The sequence below is a fragment of the Cucurbita moschata genome, unplaced genomic scaffold, assembly GCF_002738365.1.
Source record: "Cucurbita moschata cultivar Rifu unplaced genomic scaffold, Cmos_1.0 Cmo_Scf00022, whole genome shotgun sequence".
Lineage (NCBI taxonomy): Eukaryota > Viridiplantae > Streptophyta > Magnoliopsida > Cucurbitales > Cucurbitaceae > Cucurbita > Cucurbita moschata.
This window is the reverse complement of record NW_019268538.1, coordinates 1,094,177-1,112,966: the sequence shown is the minus strand read 5'-3', so window position 1 is coordinate 1,112,966 and position 18,790 is coordinate 1,094,177. Positions and strand designations below refer to the sequence as shown.

The following is an 18,790-nucleotide window of genomic DNA, read 5'->3' as shown; positions in this document are numbered from 1 at the left end:
ACCCATATCATTTTATTATTTTAACTTTACCATTAAAATTTTATCCATCAAAACATTACATTTAAAAATTAAAATAATTTTTTAGTCATTAAAATTTAAATTTAGTCCACAAAATTTAAATTTTGTTTATATTTAATCATTAAAGTTTGAAAATAACCGTTGGGATCTCGAAATTTTTATTTAATTTCAAGTTCGTTCTTAAATTTTGAATTAATTTCTAAATATTTCTTATAAATTTGAGATTAATTGACCTAATACGATGATATAGTAATTAATACATCTAAACTTAGACGCTAGTTGACCATGTGGGTAAAAGGGAGATTTTTTAGAAACCAAAATTTAAAATAAAAAGTTTTATTAAATTGGCCCTAAAAAATATATAAAAAAGTAAAAAATAAAACATAAAAGATATTTTTTTTTTTTTTAAGGAAATTATTATTTTATCGAATAAAAAATGAAATAAAAATAATAAAAATTGGGTGTGTTCCGTTGGATCATATTAATAGGCGACCAAATAATGCAAAAAAAAAAATTAAACCTGAAAATGACAGTCCCCTTCACCTGCCACGTCACTCAATTATAACCCTACACTCCAACTCCTTTATAATTTGAACCACTTTTCTTTTTTATTTGCTCAATTTTTTTAAATATATAATTAACCCTAAACTTTTACATTTATTATGTTATGATTCTGGATGTTTAATAATAATTATTTTAGTTGTCGTAGTTATTTTGTTGTCGATTATTTTACAAATAAATCATAAATTATACATCATCGGCCAAATTTAACGTAAACTAAATTGAAATACAAAATTTTACGTTATTTAACAACTCGTATCGGGATTAAACACAAATCCTTCTGACATGTTGTCCTTACTACGATACATTTTAGGAAAAAATTCAAAAGCATTGTAGAAAAATTTCTAGAAGGTCAGTTTGATGCCTCCCGTGAGACTTATCCCACGTACCTCAACACGAGTCCATATAACATGTTGTCCTTGCGACATACATGTGAGTTGTCAACTTCTCCCTACTTGATAGTTATAAGCATTAAATTGTTGACTTTTGCTTACATTTCCATCTAACACCAATTTCAATTCTTCAAATCTTGCTTTCAAAACTCTCTTTCGAAATCTCTCTGTCCCCGTTTTCTAAAACTTTCTTCTTGAACTAAGGCCAGAGGCTCGAGCATGCATCGTTTAGCCGTAGGTGACGCAATAACAAATAGACTTAATTCACTCGTTGCTGAGAACTGAGTGCCGCACAATCACAAGTCCACTGCGTGAGATTGTCACAAAAAAAAAAAAAATAATAATAATAAAAGTACTTTATATTAGTAACTTTTTATTTTTATTTTTGTAAAATTAAATTTGACAGAAAAATTCTAAAAAAATAAAATATTTTTTAAGAAATACGAGAATTAGAATTAAAAAGTTAATTTTAGAATATTTAAGGTGAAGGAGAGAGAGAAAAAAAATAAAAAGCGCAATTATGAATAAATGATATAAAAAAAAATTGGAAATTATGGAAAATAGAATAGGGATAGGGCTAGGGTATCACGAGTCCTACCACGCCTCTCATTAATGAAATCTCTCCTTAGGCCCCCACCCCTTTTTTATTATTATTATTATTATTATTATTATTATTATTATCTCTTTTTTGCCCACCCCTGTTTCCCTATTTTTAAACATTCATTATTTAATATATTAAATATTTAGACTAATTTTAATCTTTTAAATAGTTTATTAATATTAACAAAAACCCACTAAATTCTTAACATAATATTTAAAACTCTTAATCTTTATTAAAAAAAAATTTACTATTAAATATGGGCAAAATTCGTTTATTTATATCTCGAAGATTATCTTCTAATTTTTTTTTTTGTAAAATTTTAATAATATTAATGTTACTTTTGAGACGGATACTTTTGAAGTTTTTTAAAAATATTAGAGATGTTTTTAATTTATTTTTTAAATTAATGGTATATTTGAAATTTTTTAAAATAAATTCCATTATATTTTTAAAAAACTTTTGAAGTTAAAAAAGAAACATTTTTAAAATTTTAAAATAAAGTATTATTTGTTTCATTCCTAATTAAAATTTTAAAATTTTAATTATTTGAAGTTTTAAGGATACACTTTTGTTGTCACTGCTCCCGTGGGGCCCACGGCCTGATTGCGGAAACTTTATTTATTTATTTATTTAATTAGAAAAAAAGTGGAAAGGAAAGGAAGCAGAAAGAAGCCGGCGGAACAGTAGCTGAGTGAGTAAACATATAATGCCCTCTTTTTCTGACACCTTCCCACATTATTATTATTTCATTTTTTATAATTATTTATACACAGAATTAATTAATTTAATTTTTTATTAGACACGAAATTAAATAACGAATGTAGAACAATGATAGATACTCGTATACTCGTAACGTAGTAGCCTGTCGTTAGTAAATATTGTTATTTTTTGAAATTTTTCTCAAATTTTTTAAAACAATACGATAGGAAAAGGTTTTCACACCCTTATAAAAAATGATTTGTTCCCATCTCCAACCGATACGTGATCTCACAATCCATTCCCTTTCAGGGTTATCCTCGTTGGCACTCGTTCATTTCTCCAATCAATGTGGGACTTTACACGTAATACATATTTGACCAAAATGTCAAATGTTTGAATCTCCGTATTTTTTCAAAACAACATTAAACTTTCCAAATATCTATAGTGTAGCAACTAAACCACATAACTTTAAGTAATACCGAAAGTTCGAATTCTCCCACTCCATATCAACTATTAGGTGACCTTATAAAAAAATTCGTACGAAGCATATGAGTCAGGCCACAACACGTATAAAGAAACTCTATTAGTTTTGTTGAGAATATTGAGTCATGACCAAGATTGACTAATTAACGAGATAATCATAAATTTATAAAAACAAAGTCACGAGAGCTTAAACTCAAAGGAAAAAAATTTATCGGATTTTGATTCCCAAGAGAGAGAAGGAAAAATGATGTTTGTATTCTTTGTAGAGTCCCAATGCGAATGAAAAGTGTGTCTCTCTATAAGCAGCCATGCAGAGAGTATCACAGATAATTTATAATTACCCAAAGTACCCCTCTGAAGGGAAGGGCATTTTCGGACTTTCATGCATCCTATTACTACTACTACTACGACACCTCCTCTAAATGGCTAGCTGCCTGTCTGTGTATGAATGAAAAGATGAAGACACCCGACAGCACACAGTGACCAAAGCTTAATTTAATTTAACTCATAATTACCATTTTAAAACTTTATAATTAAAAAAATAATATTATTAATATTTAAAAAAAAAAAATAAGGGTTAATGGTAATATGCAGCAGAGTTCTGACCCTGTTTCTTCTGCTGTTTCTTCTTTTTTTAACTCTTACCTTTTGACTTTTCCATTAATAAATTCCCATTTTTATATATATATATATATAAATAATAATAATTTAAAATAAAAAAAATGATTTTTGGAGAAATATTTATTTAAAAAATAAATAAATAAGAAACATGGTGCGTGAGTTGGCTCATGGATGTGACATGTATAACATAACTGATAACACATCAAACATTCACTCACATGACATGCTCACGCCTCCCTTCCCCTCCTAATTTAATTATATATATATATATATATATATTTAAAAATTTGTTATTTTTTTTATTAATTTTAAATATTTTTTTAGTTATTTTATAATTTTATAATCTAAATAAAAATAAGTTAGATATTAAATTTATAATTTAAACAAATTTGTAAAGGTAATAAACTAAAGATTTTAGATATTAAATTTGTAATTTATTTATTTACACACGTTTGGTTGTTGGTGTAGGGCGTGAAATGTTATACATCCACGCGCTACACGCGCGAGAAGGAAAGCGCGTGGAAGAAGGATCTGCGACGCTGAGGGGCAGAAAGCGCTTCAGGAAACGGTAAGTACGAATGACGGCCTCTCTCTCTCTCTCTCTCAGTCTCTCCGCCGTCTCTTCACCGCCGTTTAACTCTCTCTGCCTCTCTCTCTCTCTCTCTCCTCATAAATTTCTCACTCAGCCTTCACACTTCGTTTCCTGTCTCTCTTTCTCTCTGTTTCGTTTGGCATTTATTCTGGCTCGTTCTGTTCATTTCCCTTCTGGGATTCTTTCGGAAATGAAGCTCATCCCCTTCCTTCCATGGCCGAACCTCCTCCTCCACATGGCCTTCCTCATCCTCCTCTTCTCATTTTCTTCTCCCCTGTTTCGTTCTTCCATGGCTTCTTCACTTCCTCAGGATGAAGGTAATGCTCTGTTTCATTTTACCTACATTAGAGAATCACTTGAAATCGTCGCCATTTTGTAAACAAAGATCATGTGTTTGGGCGTATGAATCTTGGGCTAAGGATCTTCTTTATTGTCATTGTCTTTAGGACGAGCTCTAATGTCAATCAAAGCCTCGTTTAGCAATGTAGCTAATGTGTTGCTCGATTGGGATGATGATCATAACAACGATTTCTGTTCATGGCGTGGGGTTTTCTGCGACAATCTTAGTCTTTCGGTTGCTGCTCTGTGAGTTTTTCGTCTCTGTTTGAGTTGTTTTTGCTGCTTTAATGCCATGTTTAATGGGTTTTTTCTTATTTGCTCTGTTATTTCTGGGTTTGAAGGAACTTGTCCAACTTGAATCTGGGTGGGGAGATTTCACCAGCCATCGGAGATTTAAGAAACTTACAGTCAATGTACGTTACCATCAGTTTCATCTGACACTCTTGTTTCTTGTCAAAAGCTCAACACGGTGTGTTCTATGTGTTCTTGGTGTTCATTGTTGCTATGTTATGACAGTGATTTTCAAGGAAACAAACTGACGGGACAAATCCCTGATGAGATTGGTAACTGTGGTCGTCTTGTTCATTTGTAAGATCTCTTTTCCTCCATGGCTTTCATTTTGAAGTTTTAGTTAGAAATGGCTTATATCTACAGCATTACTTGAGCTCTCTTACAGGGATTTATCTGATAATTTGCTCTATGGGGACGTCCCCTTCACTGTTTCCAAGCTGAAGCTGCTTGAGTTCTTGTATGTTTACCTCATCCTTGTCTTTCTGCACTCACATTTGTAGATCATAGCTTTCTGGATATTGAACTATTTCCCCTCATTGCAGAAATCTGAAGAACAATCAGTTGACTGGCCCAATCCCTTCTACTCTTACTCAGATTCCTAATCTGAAAACTCTGTAATTTCCTCACTTCCTTGTTTGGCTTGAGAATGTGATATTAGGATACTTCTTGAGTTCTCTAGTGTTCTTAATTGGTGTGTGCCTGTTGTAGTGATCTTGCACGAAACCTGCTTACTGGAGAGATTCCTAGGCTAATCTATTGGAATGAAGTACTGCAATATCTGTAAACATTTCTTCACTCAAGTCTCATCTACATGTTTGTGCTAGGATGATCATTCTCCTAGGAGTTTAACTTTGATTTTGTGCTGTCAGTGGGTTACGAGGGAACTTCTTGACGGGGTCGCTGTCGTCCGATATGTGTCAGCTGACTGGCTTGTGGTACTTGTAAGTGTGAGCTATAGTTAGTCATTACCTTTTGTCTATGGGCTCTTCATGGTTATTATTGAACTCTTGTCTGGTTTTGCTGGTTTTATTTTCAGTGATGTAAGAGGGAACAATTTGACTGGAACTATACCTGATAGCATAGGGAACTGTACAAGTTTTGAAATTCTGTAAGCTTTGAGCTGATTTTTCTGTGGGATTTGTTTTGATGTTTTTCGTATTAACTAGTTATGATATCTATGTTGGTGTTTCTTGTTTGTCTCAGGGATATATCCTACAACCACATCTCAGGGGAGATTCCTTACAACATTGGATTTCTTCAAGTAGCCACTTTGTAAGAATTCTTTGAACTTGTTTGTGCGAGATTCCACGTCGGTTGGAGAGGGGAACGAACATTCCTTATAAGGATGTGGAAATCTCTCCCTAGCAGACACGTTTTAAATCTGTGAGGCTGATGACTAACGAGCCAAAATGGACAATATTTGGTAGTGGTAGACTTGGGCTATTATAAATGGTAACAGAGCCTTACACCGAGCGGTGTGCCAGCGAAGGTGGATTGTGAGATTCCACATTGGTTGGAGAGGGGAACGAAGCTTACTTTATAGGGGTGTGGAAACTTCTCCCTAGCAGATGCGTTTTAAAACCTTGAGGGAAAGCCCAAAGAGGACAATATCCACCAGCGGTGGGCTTGGGCTGCTACAAATGGTATCAGAGCCAGACATTAGGTGGTGTGCCAGCGTCCTCACTGGGCCCCCAAGTGGGGTGGATTGTGAGATCCCACATTGGTTGGAGAGGGTAATGAAGCATTCCTTGTAAGGGTGTGGAAACCTCTACCTAACAAATGCATTTTAAAACCGAGAGGCTGATGGCTAACGGGCCAAAGCGAACAATACCTCTTTAATAGACTTCTCTCAGTCTCGTGCAGTTTTAATCAGCTGTCTACTCTCTTCGTCACAGATCATTACAGGGAAACAGGTTGACTGGTAAGATTCCCAATGTCATTGGATTGATGCAGGCCCTTGCAGTCCTGTAAGCCAACTTCTAAATATAATTTCTAGCCATGAGTTCATTCATGACATTATAGTGCTAATTTCATGCCATGGACCAGGGATTTGAGTGAGAATGAGCTTGAAGGGCCAATTCCCCCAATATTTGGCAACTTATCCTACACAGGGAAACTGTAAGTTTTGCTCTCATAATGCAACTAAAAAGTTCTGAAATCTCTATATGGCGCCTCACTATCATCCATTCTCTTGGAATAGATACCTACACGGAAACAAGTTGACCGGGCCGATACCCCCCGAGCTCGGCAATATGTCAAAGCTTAGCTACCTGTATGTTTGTCCTGCCTCTAACGCTATTTCTTGGCTATTTACTTGAAACTTTAGTAACCTGAGTTTTGTTCTCCACAGGCAACTAAATGATAATCAACTAACGGGAACAATTCCATTTGAACTTGGAAAATTGGATCAATTGTTTGAATTGTGAGATATTTTTTCAGTTTCTAATCGTTCATAATATTGCCAAAACTTAGCCTTATGAGGTTCATTCTATTGCTCAGGAATCTAGCTAACAATTACCTTGAAGGACCCATTCCTCACAACATCAGTTCTTGCACTGCACTGAATCAATTGTATGATACCTACTGCTAATCATTCAAATATCGAAAGGGTCTGTTTATTGTATGTTTATTTTGACTATATCTTTCTATTTTGGTAGTAATGTACATGGAAACCGTCTCAACGGATCGATCCCTCTCGGCTTCCAGGAACTGGAGAGCTTAACCTATTTGTAAGTGTTTCATAGCACAATTTCATCTACAATCATAATTGGCAGATAGTTCATTGAGTAAATGTGTTTTAACAGGAATCTCTCAGCTAATAACTTCAAAGGCAGGATTCCAGTTGAGCTGGGACGCATAGTTAACCTTGATACATTGTAAGTTCATTCGTATTCTTCATGCTAGAAGTTCTGTTATTCTTTTCATAGCGACCGTCTTTTAACCTCGCCTAAATCTCCATTTCGTCCAGGGATCTATCTCGAAACTACTTCTCGGGTCCGGTTCCTGCGTCTGTTGGTGATTTGGAACACCTTCTTATCCTGTAATAAACCCTCTTTCATCTGAATTTTTTCATAGTTTCTGAAGCTTAAGTGATGTTTCTGATATGAATCACTTGCAGAAATTTGAGTGCCAATCGACTCGTTGGGCCATTACCAGCAGAGTTTGGGAATCTTCGAAGTGTTCAAACTATGTAAGGATTGGTAGCTTCAAGATTGATCATAATCGCATTATGATAGTCTAATGGAATTTGATCATATCATTACTTGCCTGCTTTGATAGTGATATGTCATTCAACAACTTTTCTGGTAGCATTCCCATGGAGTTGGGTCAGCTGCAAAACATTGTCTCCCTGTATGTTCTTCTCTCACAACATTACTTCCTTCCCTTTCGAGTTCCTTTCGTGTTCATTGATATCATTTTTCCATTCCCAGAATTTTGAACAACAATCATTTGCAAGGGAAGATACCTGATCAGCTGACAAATTGTTTTAGTCTTACCAATTTGTAAGCTCTGTTCATCCTTCATCAGTATGAACCACTTGCTTCCATGTCTTCTGATTCATCTTTCTGATACTCATTCAGGAACTTGTCATACAATAATCTATCTGGTATCTTACCTCCCATGAAGAACTTCTCTCGATTCCAGCCTGATAGGTAACGAAAACAAGCTTTACTCGATCGAAACGCTATATGTTTAATGAAGTCCTGTTCTTCATTTGATCATAGTTCATAATTTTACATCAGCTTTATTGGGAATCCTCTGCTGTGTGGAAACTGGCTGGGATTGATCTGTGGACCTTATATGGGAAAACCTCCAGGTAGTCAGCTGAACCCTGATGCTATATAGAAAGAACTGGAACTGTTCATGCTGACTGAATTCTTGTGTCGTGCAGTAATGTTGTCTCGGACAGCGGTTGTTTGTATGACGTTTGGATTCGTTATATTGTTGTCGGTAGTTATAATTGCCGTGTGTAAGTCGAATCCCTCGAAGCAATTGATGAAAGGTTCTAGCAAGACAGGGCAAGGTAAGCATTCTACCTATATTTCTCAGAATGTGCCGAGTTATGTCTGTTGATTGATAATGGTCCAATCATTCAGGTCCTCCAATTGTGGTACTTCATATGGATATGGCTATTCACACGTTCGACGACATTATGAGAACGACCGAGAATCTAAGCGAGAAATACATTATTGGCTATGGAGCTTCGAGCACTGTGTACAAATGTTCACTGAAGAATTCCCGACCTATTGCAATTAAGCGACTTTACAATCACTACGCTCACAATTTACGGGAGTTTGAGACCGAACTCGAAACCATTGGTAGTATCAGACATAGAAATCTTGTTGTACTTCATGGTTATTCATTATCTCCCTGTGGGAATCTCCTTTTCTATGACTACATGGAAAATGGTTCACTTTGGGATCTGCTTCATGGTAATTTTCACTCCTTCAACTTGAAATGCTGCTGATTTTTCAATACTAACTTGTTCTTAACTTGTTCTAACTAATCCAATAGGGCCAGGTAAGAAGGTTAAACTGGATTGGGAAGCACGGTTGAAGATAGCGGTCGGAGCTGCACAAGGGCTTGCATATCTTCACCACGACTGCAACCCGCGAATCATTCACCGGGACGTCAAGTCTTCGAATATTCTACTGGATGAAAACTTCGAGGCTCATCTTTCTGATTTTGGGATTGCCAAATGCATCCCAACTGCCAAAACACATGCCTCGACGTATGTGCTTGGAACAATTGGCTATATTGATCCAGAGTATGCTCGGACCTCTCGGCTGAACGAGAAATCTGATGTTTATAGCTTTGGCATTGTTCTTCTGGAACTACTGACGGGAAAGAAAGCTGTGGATAATGAGTCAAATTTGCATCAACTGGTTTGTTCACTTCAAATCACTTTCTAACGCCCATTCCATTATGATATCATATTTTTTGCTTAAATCTGAATTTATTCCATCTCTATGAACTGCTAGATATTGTCAAAGACTGATAACAATACTGTGATGGAAGCTGTTGATCCTGAAGTTTCAGTCACATGTATGGATTCAGCTCATGTCCGGAAAACGTTCCAGCTTGCTCTCCTCTGCACAAAACACAATCAAGCGGAACGACCAACAATGCACGAAGTTGCACGAGTTTTGATCTCCCTCCAGCAACCACCTGCATTGAAACAAACTCCATTCCCTACCAAAACATTGGATTACGCACAATTCGTGATCGATAAGGGTCAGAATCAAAATGCAAAGGGACAGGAAGAGGAGGAGCAGCAGAAATCCGACGTGGATTCATCGGATGCTCGGTGGTTTGTTCGGTTTGGGGAAGTTATATCAGAACAACACAGTTTGAATCAATAGAACACTGTTTTAACGATCTTAGAAATGCACACATAAGGAAAAGGGAAGGATAGATAGCAAAGAAAAAGCATGTGTAGTTTGTTTTGTTTTGCTTTAAGGTTAATATTGTAGCTAGCTGCAGTTTAGCTATCTATCTATATATATATATATATATTTAGACGCTAAGCTTTTGTGTTTGTGCAGCTCTAAAATGTTGTGCATTCAGTTTCATATCAGAAATATGAAATATTTGTATGAACATCATATTTAACTCTCATACTCTTTCTGCATTACACTATTTGGGATTCCTTTTTTTTTATTATTGATCTAACTTTAATATTATGATTGTAATTCTTAAGGTAGATATTGATTCAAGTTTGAAATTAGTACAAGGGGAATACCGAAGAAAAACGAATTAAAAAAATGTAAAACGACACAAATGAATAATTAATAATTGAATCTTTTAGTACAGAAAATAATATCATTACGTTATATAACAAGTAAATAATATAAAATTTAAAAATATTATATATGTAATTAAAATAATTTTATAAATAGTTTAGAGAATGGAGTGATCTATTTAAAAATTTCTTTAATCTATTTACAAAGCTCCATATGCATAAAATTAATGAACCATGGAGAAAAGAAAGGAGCTCAAGTAATAATCTACCCAAAAAATTGCCTCATGTCATATGTTGCCAGAACTAGAACATCAATGAGCTCATTGGGTGGGAATGAAGAATGAAGAATGAAGAAACTGCAATGACATGGAATATTTTGTAAGCAAAAAATTTCTATACCTCAGAATATATATATTTTAGAACTATTTGTTGTAAAATTCATTTTTCAACAAATAGCAAAACCTTTAAATCGCTTCTACAATAATTCTTGGTTACTGAAATTCTCTAAAGAAAAGACTTTTGAAGGTGAGATTTTTTCTTTTGAAGGCCAAAAGAAAAAAATATCATAAATATAAATAAATAAAGATGTTAATATTAACACCGATATAAAAGAAAGGGGAAAAACAAAATTAAATCGGATTGACTTAAAATTACAGATTTTATTTTTAGCTTTCCAAACTTAAGACAGCATTACCTAATTATTTACATTTTATTATTCAGTTAAGATTCAAATAAACATAGTTTGATAGTAAGAGTACTTAAAAAAGAAAAATAGAGGTATGAGTAAGGCTTAATTCATTTAAGAATATAAAACAAAAACAAAAACAAAAACAAAAACAAAATAGTTAGGGAAGGTTACCTGGTAGAATCATCTCAAGGTTTTGGTTTTCACTTTGCTAAAAGACCTCGGGAATTTGGCAAAAGTATATCAACAACCTACAACTTGAATGCAATGAGTCGATGAGAATAGAAAAAAAAGACCTTTAAACTCTAATTAAAACTTTTGTAATATACCTCACGCTCTTGATCAAGGAAGCCTGGGACATTCTCTTTTGAGCACTAACAAATAAGAAATAAAACACTTTTTGAGTGTAAGAAGAAGATGATTCAGTTAATAATGGGAGTGAAAACGATGAAAGAAGCTAACATTGTCCGAAAAATGCATTTTGCAATGAGATTTTGTATTGCATCGACGACATTCTGATGAAAGGGAGAGCTGTCAATGATTACGAAATTGTTGAAACAAATAGAACAGGTTAGTCTTTAGAATCTTTATTTTATAACAGAAGGTTAAATCTTAAATGATGAACAAAACTTGAGATGCACAGTATTTGGGTACTACCTTGCTAAGTAATTTAGTTGGTGGCTCGTCCGAAACTTTCTTTTGATCTACACAGCTAAATTCCTAAAATACTCCAACAAAAAAAAACAAAAAAAGTTCGAAACTTAGAACTCAATGGAATAAACTTGAAATTCAATATATATATGGGGGCAAAATGAGGCTTACCGTGGACACAGTTGTTCCATCTTTACAATTCGCAACCACATCACATTCTTCATCATTATGTGAGAGTCTCTGTATGAAAGAGCTTAGAGCTCATTACATTCAAATGTTGAGAAAACAAAGAATTTCAGTGTACGAATTCCAACCTTATCAAGTGGCCGAGCTTTACATCTTTCAGCTTTTACACATTTCTCTTGTTTCGTATCTTGGAGGGAACTCGGTCTGCTGCACGTGAGATGTAAAAGATCAACAATATTAAGAATAAATGATAAACATCAATAACATCTCCCGGTGAATTAACAAAAAGTAAATGAAAATAATCGTAGATTCAGTTAATTAATCTTACTAAAAAATCTAGAATATGCATACGGTCACTGATACGATCACCAATAAGTTATACGGACTCAAAGCAACGGAAATATGCTTCATAGTTACTAAAATTATAGTCATTAATTAAATCTTCAGAGTAAAGGTCTTTTACACGATAAATTTACAATTGCTGAAAGGTCTACCTCAATTACCTTCTTGTGCATTTGTTTCGTATTTGTGGATTGGATACACAAGGATTATTTACCTGCAATTGTTGGAGCATCAGTGCCACAAGAAATTTTTAGTAACAATTAAAGGAGAAACAAAAAATTTCAAATTGTTCACAAAATCGATGACATAGACTCAGCTAAGATTGTAAAACAGTCTGATTGCTTACATCATATGTGTGCTCTGTAGCCCTCTCTGATGTCTTCAGGCGAAACACCTAAAACAATCAAATAAAAGCTGTGAATAAAATTATGGTGCAGAATACTTGCCCATTACCCTAAAGTAAATCAAGAATTTTCATCAAGACGCTGGTACATATATCAGCACAAATAATGAAAACAATACATGCTAAACATTTTACTTGAAACTCAGGTATTTGTGGTTTGCTCTTCTTTGGTGGGAGCAAAGTAGGAGCCTCAAGGATCTGCTTAGTCAAAAAAGGGTAATAAGATCACAAAAACTATGGAATACATCTTATATGAATAACATCTGAGGTAAAAGAAATTGTGCCAATCACAAAAACAATACTAACTTTTCGGTTCAGGGGGCGTGCTTTAAAGTTAGAAGCATTTGATTTATTATGTTCACTTGCAGTTGAGTTGATTTTAGATCTGAAATTCAGAACTCAAATTAGTATGTTGAATGAGCTTAAGAAAGAAAAACTTTATTTTTATTCAAATAAAGCTGAGTACCTGCATCTTTGTGCTCTAATTGCTGTCTCAAGGTTAGGCTCTTTAGGTATGGTAGATTTAAATCTGGCGAAAGCTATATTAGCTTCGGAAACAACCTGTAGTAGCCATGTGGGTTAAATTCTAGTGGACGAACGAACTAAGAACATACATTATACTACCGTTATAACAAGTTTGCATATGCATAAGTATGTTAATAGTGACTGAAGATGCATGGTAAATTAATTCAAATGAACTATTAGTAACGATTCCAGTTTCCAGGTACACATCACTTACCTCTTTAGGCACCTTGTGTTGCAAACTTGCTTGACGCATCAAACGTGGGACCTGCAGCAAAAAAGTTACTTAAAAACTTATGATATCAATGGACTCACTCTGCAGGTTAGGCTGGAACTTGACTAACTGCCAGATCTACAAAAACAGCTTAAATATAAATAAATTGTCTTTTCTTTTTTGCTTTCTTAAAAAAAAATTTAAAATATTTTTTTTGTATTATTTATTTATTTATAATCTAGGAAAATGAATGAAAGAAGCTGACAGCGGAAAGAAACAAATTCCAAGATGAAATACTCAAATATGCTTCAGAAATGCTGTTACAAAGTGGGAGACGAATCAAAGAAAGCAATAACCATGATTAAATGGAAACAATATGCCAATCAGAAAATACAAGTCCTGGCGACTGGACAGCGCTCTAGGATCCCATCAGTTAAGTCTTAATATCCTTCACAGCATCTTCAAATAATGTTTGAATGGTTATCAGTACTATATAAGAACGCAAGAGAAACAAATAATTGTAATTACTGACTGAGGTAACTGAACCATCTCAAATAATGAGTTTCACAACCTCTCATGCAATCAGAAAAGATCGACACACTATTAGACAAAATATTTGATTTCAACACATGAAGTTTAATACTGTCTCCTCGTATCCGGGTCAAAAACTAATGCTTCATTCTCTTCCCTCTACAAAGACAAACATTTCTAGAAGATGGGTAGAATGCCAATTCAAAATAGAAAAAGTTGAAATAGAAGTTTCCACACACATTGGGAAAATAACCAGCTTCCAACTTTTGCCTCTTGGTAGCATGACTAATATTCAACGAGGAACGCTGTGAACTGGCCTCTACAATATCGCCCAAGCTGAACTGAAATCTAAGAAGTAAAAAATGGCCAGTGATTAAAAAATTGAAAAGTACATAAAATAAAGATTAAAAATAAATAGTGGTTATGCACAAGATCATTTGAAGAGCTTACAGCCCTTCTTTCACCAGAAAAGGTTCCAAAATATTGAATGAGCAACAGCTATTACTCACAATCCTGATATAGCCTACCTTCATGGGGTGGAATGGGAAATGGCCCCATCATATTTCAAGAGTAAGCTTTGAAAAGACTACAAACATCATTAATGCCAGTCAAGAATTATTTTAAGATATGATCATCACCTTCGCAAAACTGTGGTGGAGTGTATTCCTCGAGGTTGATTTTGCTTGGCCAAATAGCTTGCAGTTGGTTTCATAAAACTTGAACACCTTGGTAGATTTACCTTGACAGTAGACTCCATATTAATTCCTATAATGTCTTGAGCCAGTTAATCAGGATGGGAGTTAAGAGGGATGAAAATATTTCGGGTAATTACATTCCAAGTATAAAAAGGTAAATAAGCAGAACAGGATCTTCCAAACAAGAGTATAATTCTAACGAATGAATTACAATAAAACTGTTGCCTGCAACTCCTTTAATCAAAACCATTCAAAGGGAGAAAAACTGCAACACACAAATATCACAAAAAAATTACGGAAAAAACTTTGGTTTGGAATAGCCACCTAGGTGATGAAGTATACAAAATCCTACCCACGCTGAATCATCACAAAAATAAATACTTGGGCCTTATATGCCATGATAGTAGTCTGACCAATTTAGGAAGATCGCACCATTAATATAACATGTTTGAACTGAAGAAAGAAAAAAGATTCAGAAATTCAGGATAGTGATGTCTGGATTGCAGGGGCGTTTTTCAGCCACATAAGATTTATAATTTGATATTGTTTCACCATCATATTCATCGTTAACTATTAAAATAGCTGTTCTGGCACAGCATATTGCCGAGGTTGAATCCAACTGAACAAATAATAAAAGAAGAAATGCACATTATACCTGAATTTTCAGGGTCCTCCCGGTTGTTCTGGACACCTTTGAGTTCAATAGAGGTGCACTCTGCCCGCGCCTCTTTTTCCCCAGTCAATTTTACGACGAATGCTAAAAGACGAAAGAGAAAATCATGGCATAAGAATCAACATGAAAGACCAATTAGAGTTTGATTTACTCTCCAAAATAATTGGATTTTATTCCCATGAAACCATTATGCACTAAAAACTCTTCCAAGAGAAAGCGTTGTCGTCAAAAATCAAATTCCACAGAACAGAATAATTCCATAACTTCAACATTTGTAACAGATATCCAATAAAATCGAAATCGCGAAGAGGCAAATGATCCATAAGAAAACAAAATGCTTACGAGAAGGTGGATAGGTTCCAGCGAATTTAAACCAATCCTCGGCTCCTCTCATCTCCATCTCTGTCTCGGGGCGAGTAAAATCGTAATACATGGCGGCATCAAACTCGTAATCCAAATCAATCTCATCCGAATCAAATGGCTGGTCAGTAACCTCTTCCATTTCTTCATCCATCTCCATCTCCATCTCCATCTCCGTCTCCTTCTCCTTCTCCATACAAAGCGCCATAATATCAACGTAAACGCGAAGAAATCAGAAAAAGTCCATGGATATCATCAAACGTCGTTCTACCGTTGTTCTTCTATGGAAAACGACGAATGAACCAGGAATTGTTTATCTTCACAGAAATACGCAACCAAAAAAGCAGAATAAACAACGAATATCTCTACAACATTCCATCATCTCGAATCTCTCCGCTGTCCGCAAGAAAAATCTGCGGACATTCGGTTCATAACTCGAGACAAACATCAATTCGCCATGATCGAAAAGCGGAAAAGAAAGAACAGAAAGAAAATCATAACATTAGAAGGAATGTGTGTATGAAGTGGAAGTAGCCGGCGCTAGAGTTTGGACGAGGAAGCCATAGCCATGGAGGGAGGGAGGGAAGGAACAAGAAGAAAGAGGGAGGGACGTGGTGGCGGGCAATTTCATAAGGTGCCCAATGGGATGCGCCCGTGGTTTGAGTTTATTTATTTTCTTTTTTTTTTTCTTTTAAAAATTTTGTTTTGAATTTGTGGGTCCCACCAGCGGAAAATGCATGGCCAGTCAGATCACATAACTGTTATTTGCATTTCATTTCAATTCAAAATTACTCGTTGTTTATTTTGGGATAAGTATTTAACAAATGACCTTTTAAATTAAAATTTCTTTTTAAATATTACTGTCTTATTTAAGATCTCCCAAATTTTTCTTTTTAAATCAAGTTATTAATAAAAATAGATATTTATTTCTAATTTTATTAATATTATATTATGTTTACCTCAGTGATATTTGGTTTATGCCTTTTCACCTCAATTAATTAAAATATAGTTCAACCTTTTATTTGGTCTCAAAAATATTTTTAATAAATTTTAATTAACTTTTTAAAAAAAATTATTAGCACTTATTTTTAATATATTTTTTAACTTTTAAAAGGGTCTTAAAATTACCCTTCAATTTTTACCAATTTTATTAATATTTTTAAACTTTAAAAAACACATTTTTAAACTTTTTCAAAATATTTTAAAATGCTTCTAATCTTTCTTTTTTTTAATAAAAAATACTTTCACAGTCCCAAGTTAGTTGGAGTGGAGAAGAGAAAGCAGAGTGTAAATCTTACTAAACGAGTTTTAAAGCCTTGAGGGAAGCTTATAAGGGAAAGCCCAAAGAAGATAATATCTACTAGCAGCGGGCCTGGGTTGTTACAAATTGTATCAGAGCTAGACATTGGACGATGTGTCAGCCTTTTCGATGTTCCCCGAAAGGGGTAGACACAGACGGTGTGCTTGTGTCAGCCTTCTCGCTGTTCTCCGAAGGGGGTAGACATGAGACGGTGTGCTAGTAAAGACGCTAGGGCACGAAGGTGGTAGATTTGGTGGCAGTCCCACGTCGATTGGTGAAAGGAACAAGTGCCAGCAGTGACCTTTGACCCTAGAGGAGGTGAATTGGGAAGGAGAACAAAACACCATTTATAAATGTAATATTAATAAATTTGAAAATAGAATGCTCTTTTTCAAAGGGTATTTTTATTATTTTTTTTAAGCTGAAAATATTAATGATCAATATTTTTTAAATAAAAAATTGTTTCTATCTAAAATTATTTTCAGATAAATACAAAGTTTCTAAATATTTTTATTAATTTAATCTTACTTTTAAAATATACGAAAAGAAAAGCTCAAACAAGTAAGTTACCAAGAAAATAACAAACAAATTTTCGAAGGCAACACAAATTTTAATATAATTAATAGTCTACTTCTTATTATTTATTTTTTATACTTTATTTGTAGACTTTTCTTTTTTTTTTGGCAAGAAAATGACATTAATAATATTTAACAATTACAAACAAGGAAACTTAAATAAAACCAAACGGACGTATTAAAAAATATATATAATTTATTATATAATTTATTTATTTCAAAATAAATATCTTAATTTTTAAATTAGATCGGACCGAATCGCCTGCTTAGGTCAAAATTGGACCAAACATGAAAACCACTATTCTTTTATTAAATATTTTCCATTCTAATTATTAAAAAAAATTAAAAGTAAAGCTCCACCAACTCTCCCTCGCTAATAATTAATTCGAGTATAATTTAACGAATAATATACAGATATTTGACGGTTTAATTATTCATCCGACAATTATTAAATAAAAAAATATCTAAATATTAATGATCGTTACTAATTTAGCGTTAGTTTAACTTATAATTTTTATTAATGTTATTTCCAATTTAAAAATAGGTATTAATTATTAATTTTAAATTCAGAAATATATTTTAAATAAATTCGAGGTTCGAATTTTAAACTCGAAATAGTATATTTGACGGCGTAAATTATTGTATTTTATTATATCTCAATTTAAAATTTAATGATATTAATATTACATTGAGTATTTATTAACGATATTTTGAATTTTTTTAAAAAATTTAACCTAAATTAAAATAACAACAGCTTAACACCACCTGATGAAAGAGGGTTAAGCCCAACAACTAAAATCAAATAAAATCTCATAATAGACTGAAAATTTAATAGGGTTGAAAATGAAATTAAAAAATATATATATATATATATATATTGAAATAACCGTATTTTAAAATTTTAATTTAATTTTTTATTTTATTTTCTCAATAAATTTTTTAATAGTAGCATGTATGAAAATACTAGGTAATTACAAAATATTCGTATTTCAGATAAGATTTTCATATTTATCAAAACTTTAACCAATTGGAATGTAATTTAATAGTTCGATATCACTTGTCACAATCGCACTTGATGGCAACGGACTTGCGGTTGTGCGGTACTTACTCTGCTAAGTTAAACCTATTCGTTCTTGCGTCGCCTACAACCAAGAGACGTATACTTGATCTTTTGGCTCCGGTTCAAAACAAAAAGTTTTAGAAAACGGGGACAGAGCCATTTGGGTGTCTTGGTCTATAAATTGGCAAGTGTCACCCTTAAGGCTTCACCAAAAACTTGTAAGCCAAAACCAAGTAGCTACTACTAGAGAGAC

General features: G+C 33.7%; 2 protein-coding genes across 4 annotated transcripts; one reads left to right on the top strand and one right to left on the bottom strand.

The window, feature by feature from the left end:
* Nucleotides 1-4,001: 4,001 nt before the first annotated feature.
* LOC111459835 (LRR receptor-like serine/threonine-protein kinase ERL1) lies at nucleotides 4,002-10,231 on the top strand. Its single transcript, XM_023102913.1, has 27 exons — nucleotides 4,002-4,284; nucleotides 4,414-4,552; nucleotides 4,648-4,719; nucleotides 4,823-4,894; nucleotides 4,983-5,054; nucleotides 5,140-5,211; nucleotides 5,306-5,377; nucleotides 5,467-5,538; nucleotides 5,634-5,705; nucleotides 5,801-5,869; nucleotides 6,493-6,564; nucleotides 6,644-6,715; nucleotides 6,798-6,869; nucleotides 6,948-7,019; nucleotides 7,097-7,168; nucleotides 7,255-7,326; nucleotides 7,402-7,473; nucleotides 7,566-7,637; nucleotides 7,716-7,787; nucleotides 7,877-7,948; nucleotides 8,029-8,100; nucleotides 8,179-8,250; nucleotides 8,341-8,414; nucleotides 8,490-8,621; nucleotides 8,695-9,030; nucleotides 9,113-9,483; nucleotides 9,580-10,231. Exons 1-27 carry the CDS (start codon nucleotides 4,158-4,160, stop codon nucleotides 9,958-9,960), a joined length of 2,997 nt encoding a protein of 998 aa, XP_022958681.1. The 5' UTR covers nucleotides 4,002-4,157; the 3' UTR covers nucleotides 9,961-10,231.
* A 281-nt stretch (nucleotides 10,232-10,512) lies between these two features.
* LOC111459624 lies at nucleotides 10,513-16,227 on the bottom strand. 3 transcript variants are annotated; one of them, XM_023102617.1, is made up of 17 exons: nucleotides 15,585-16,227; nucleotides 15,225-15,326; nucleotides 14,513-14,639; nucleotides 14,114-14,222; nucleotides 13,347-13,397; nucleotides 13,074-13,168; nucleotides 12,914-12,992; nucleotides 12,743-12,805; nucleotides 12,551-12,598; nucleotides 12,366-12,418; nucleotides 11,991-12,069; nucleotides 11,848-11,916; nucleotides 11,683-11,745; nucleotides 11,488-11,556; nucleotides 11,355-11,399; nucleotides 11,200-11,276; nucleotides 10,513-10,696 (listed from the first exon to the last, which is right to left on the bottom strand). In XM_023102617.1, exons 1-16 carry the CDS (start codon nucleotides 15,808-15,810, stop codon nucleotides 11,229-11,231), a joined length of 1,326 nt encoding a protein of 441 aa, XP_022958385.1. In that variant the 5' UTR covers nucleotides 15,811-16,227; the 3' UTR covers nucleotides 10,513-10,696; nucleotides 11,200-11,228. The 3 variants fall into 3 exon arrangements, with proteins under 3 accessions (XP_022958385.1, XP_022958386.1, XP_022958388.1); XM_023102618.1 differs by having other exon boundaries at nucleotides 11,991-12,066; XM_023102620.1 differs by lacking the exon at nucleotides 10,513-10,696 and having other exon boundaries at nucleotides 11,202-11,282.
* Between the last annotated feature and the right edge of the window lie 2,563 nt (nucleotides 16,228-18,790).

Excerpts from the sequence above, each read along its gene's own strand:
- LOC111459835 (XM_023102913.1), top strand. The coding sequence starts at position 4,158 with ATGAAGCTCATCCCCTTCCTTCCATGGCCGAACCTCCTCCTCCACATG. Across the intron at positions 5,212-5,305 it reads ATTCCTAATCTGAAAACTCT|TGATCTTGCACGAAACCTGC; the intron begins GTAATTTCCTCA and ends TGCCTGTTGTAG. Across the intron at positions 5,706-5,800 it reads TGTACAAGTTTTGAAATTCT|GGATATATCCTACAACCACA; the intron begins GTAAGCTTTGAG and ends TGTTTGTCTCAG.
- LOC111459624 (XM_023102617.1), bottom strand. The coding sequence starts at position 15,810 with ATGGCGCTTTGTATGGAGAAGGAGAAGGAGACGGAGATGGAGATGGAG. Across the intron at positions 14,640-15,224 it reads GGAGGACCCTGAAAATTCAG|GAATTAATATGGAGTCTACT; the intron begins GTATAATGTGCA and ends AAGACATTATAG. Across the intron at positions 11,400-11,487 it reads AAATGCATTTTTCGGACAAT|TGCTCAAAAGAGAATGTCCC; the intron begins GTTAGCTTCTTT and ends CTTATTTGTTAG.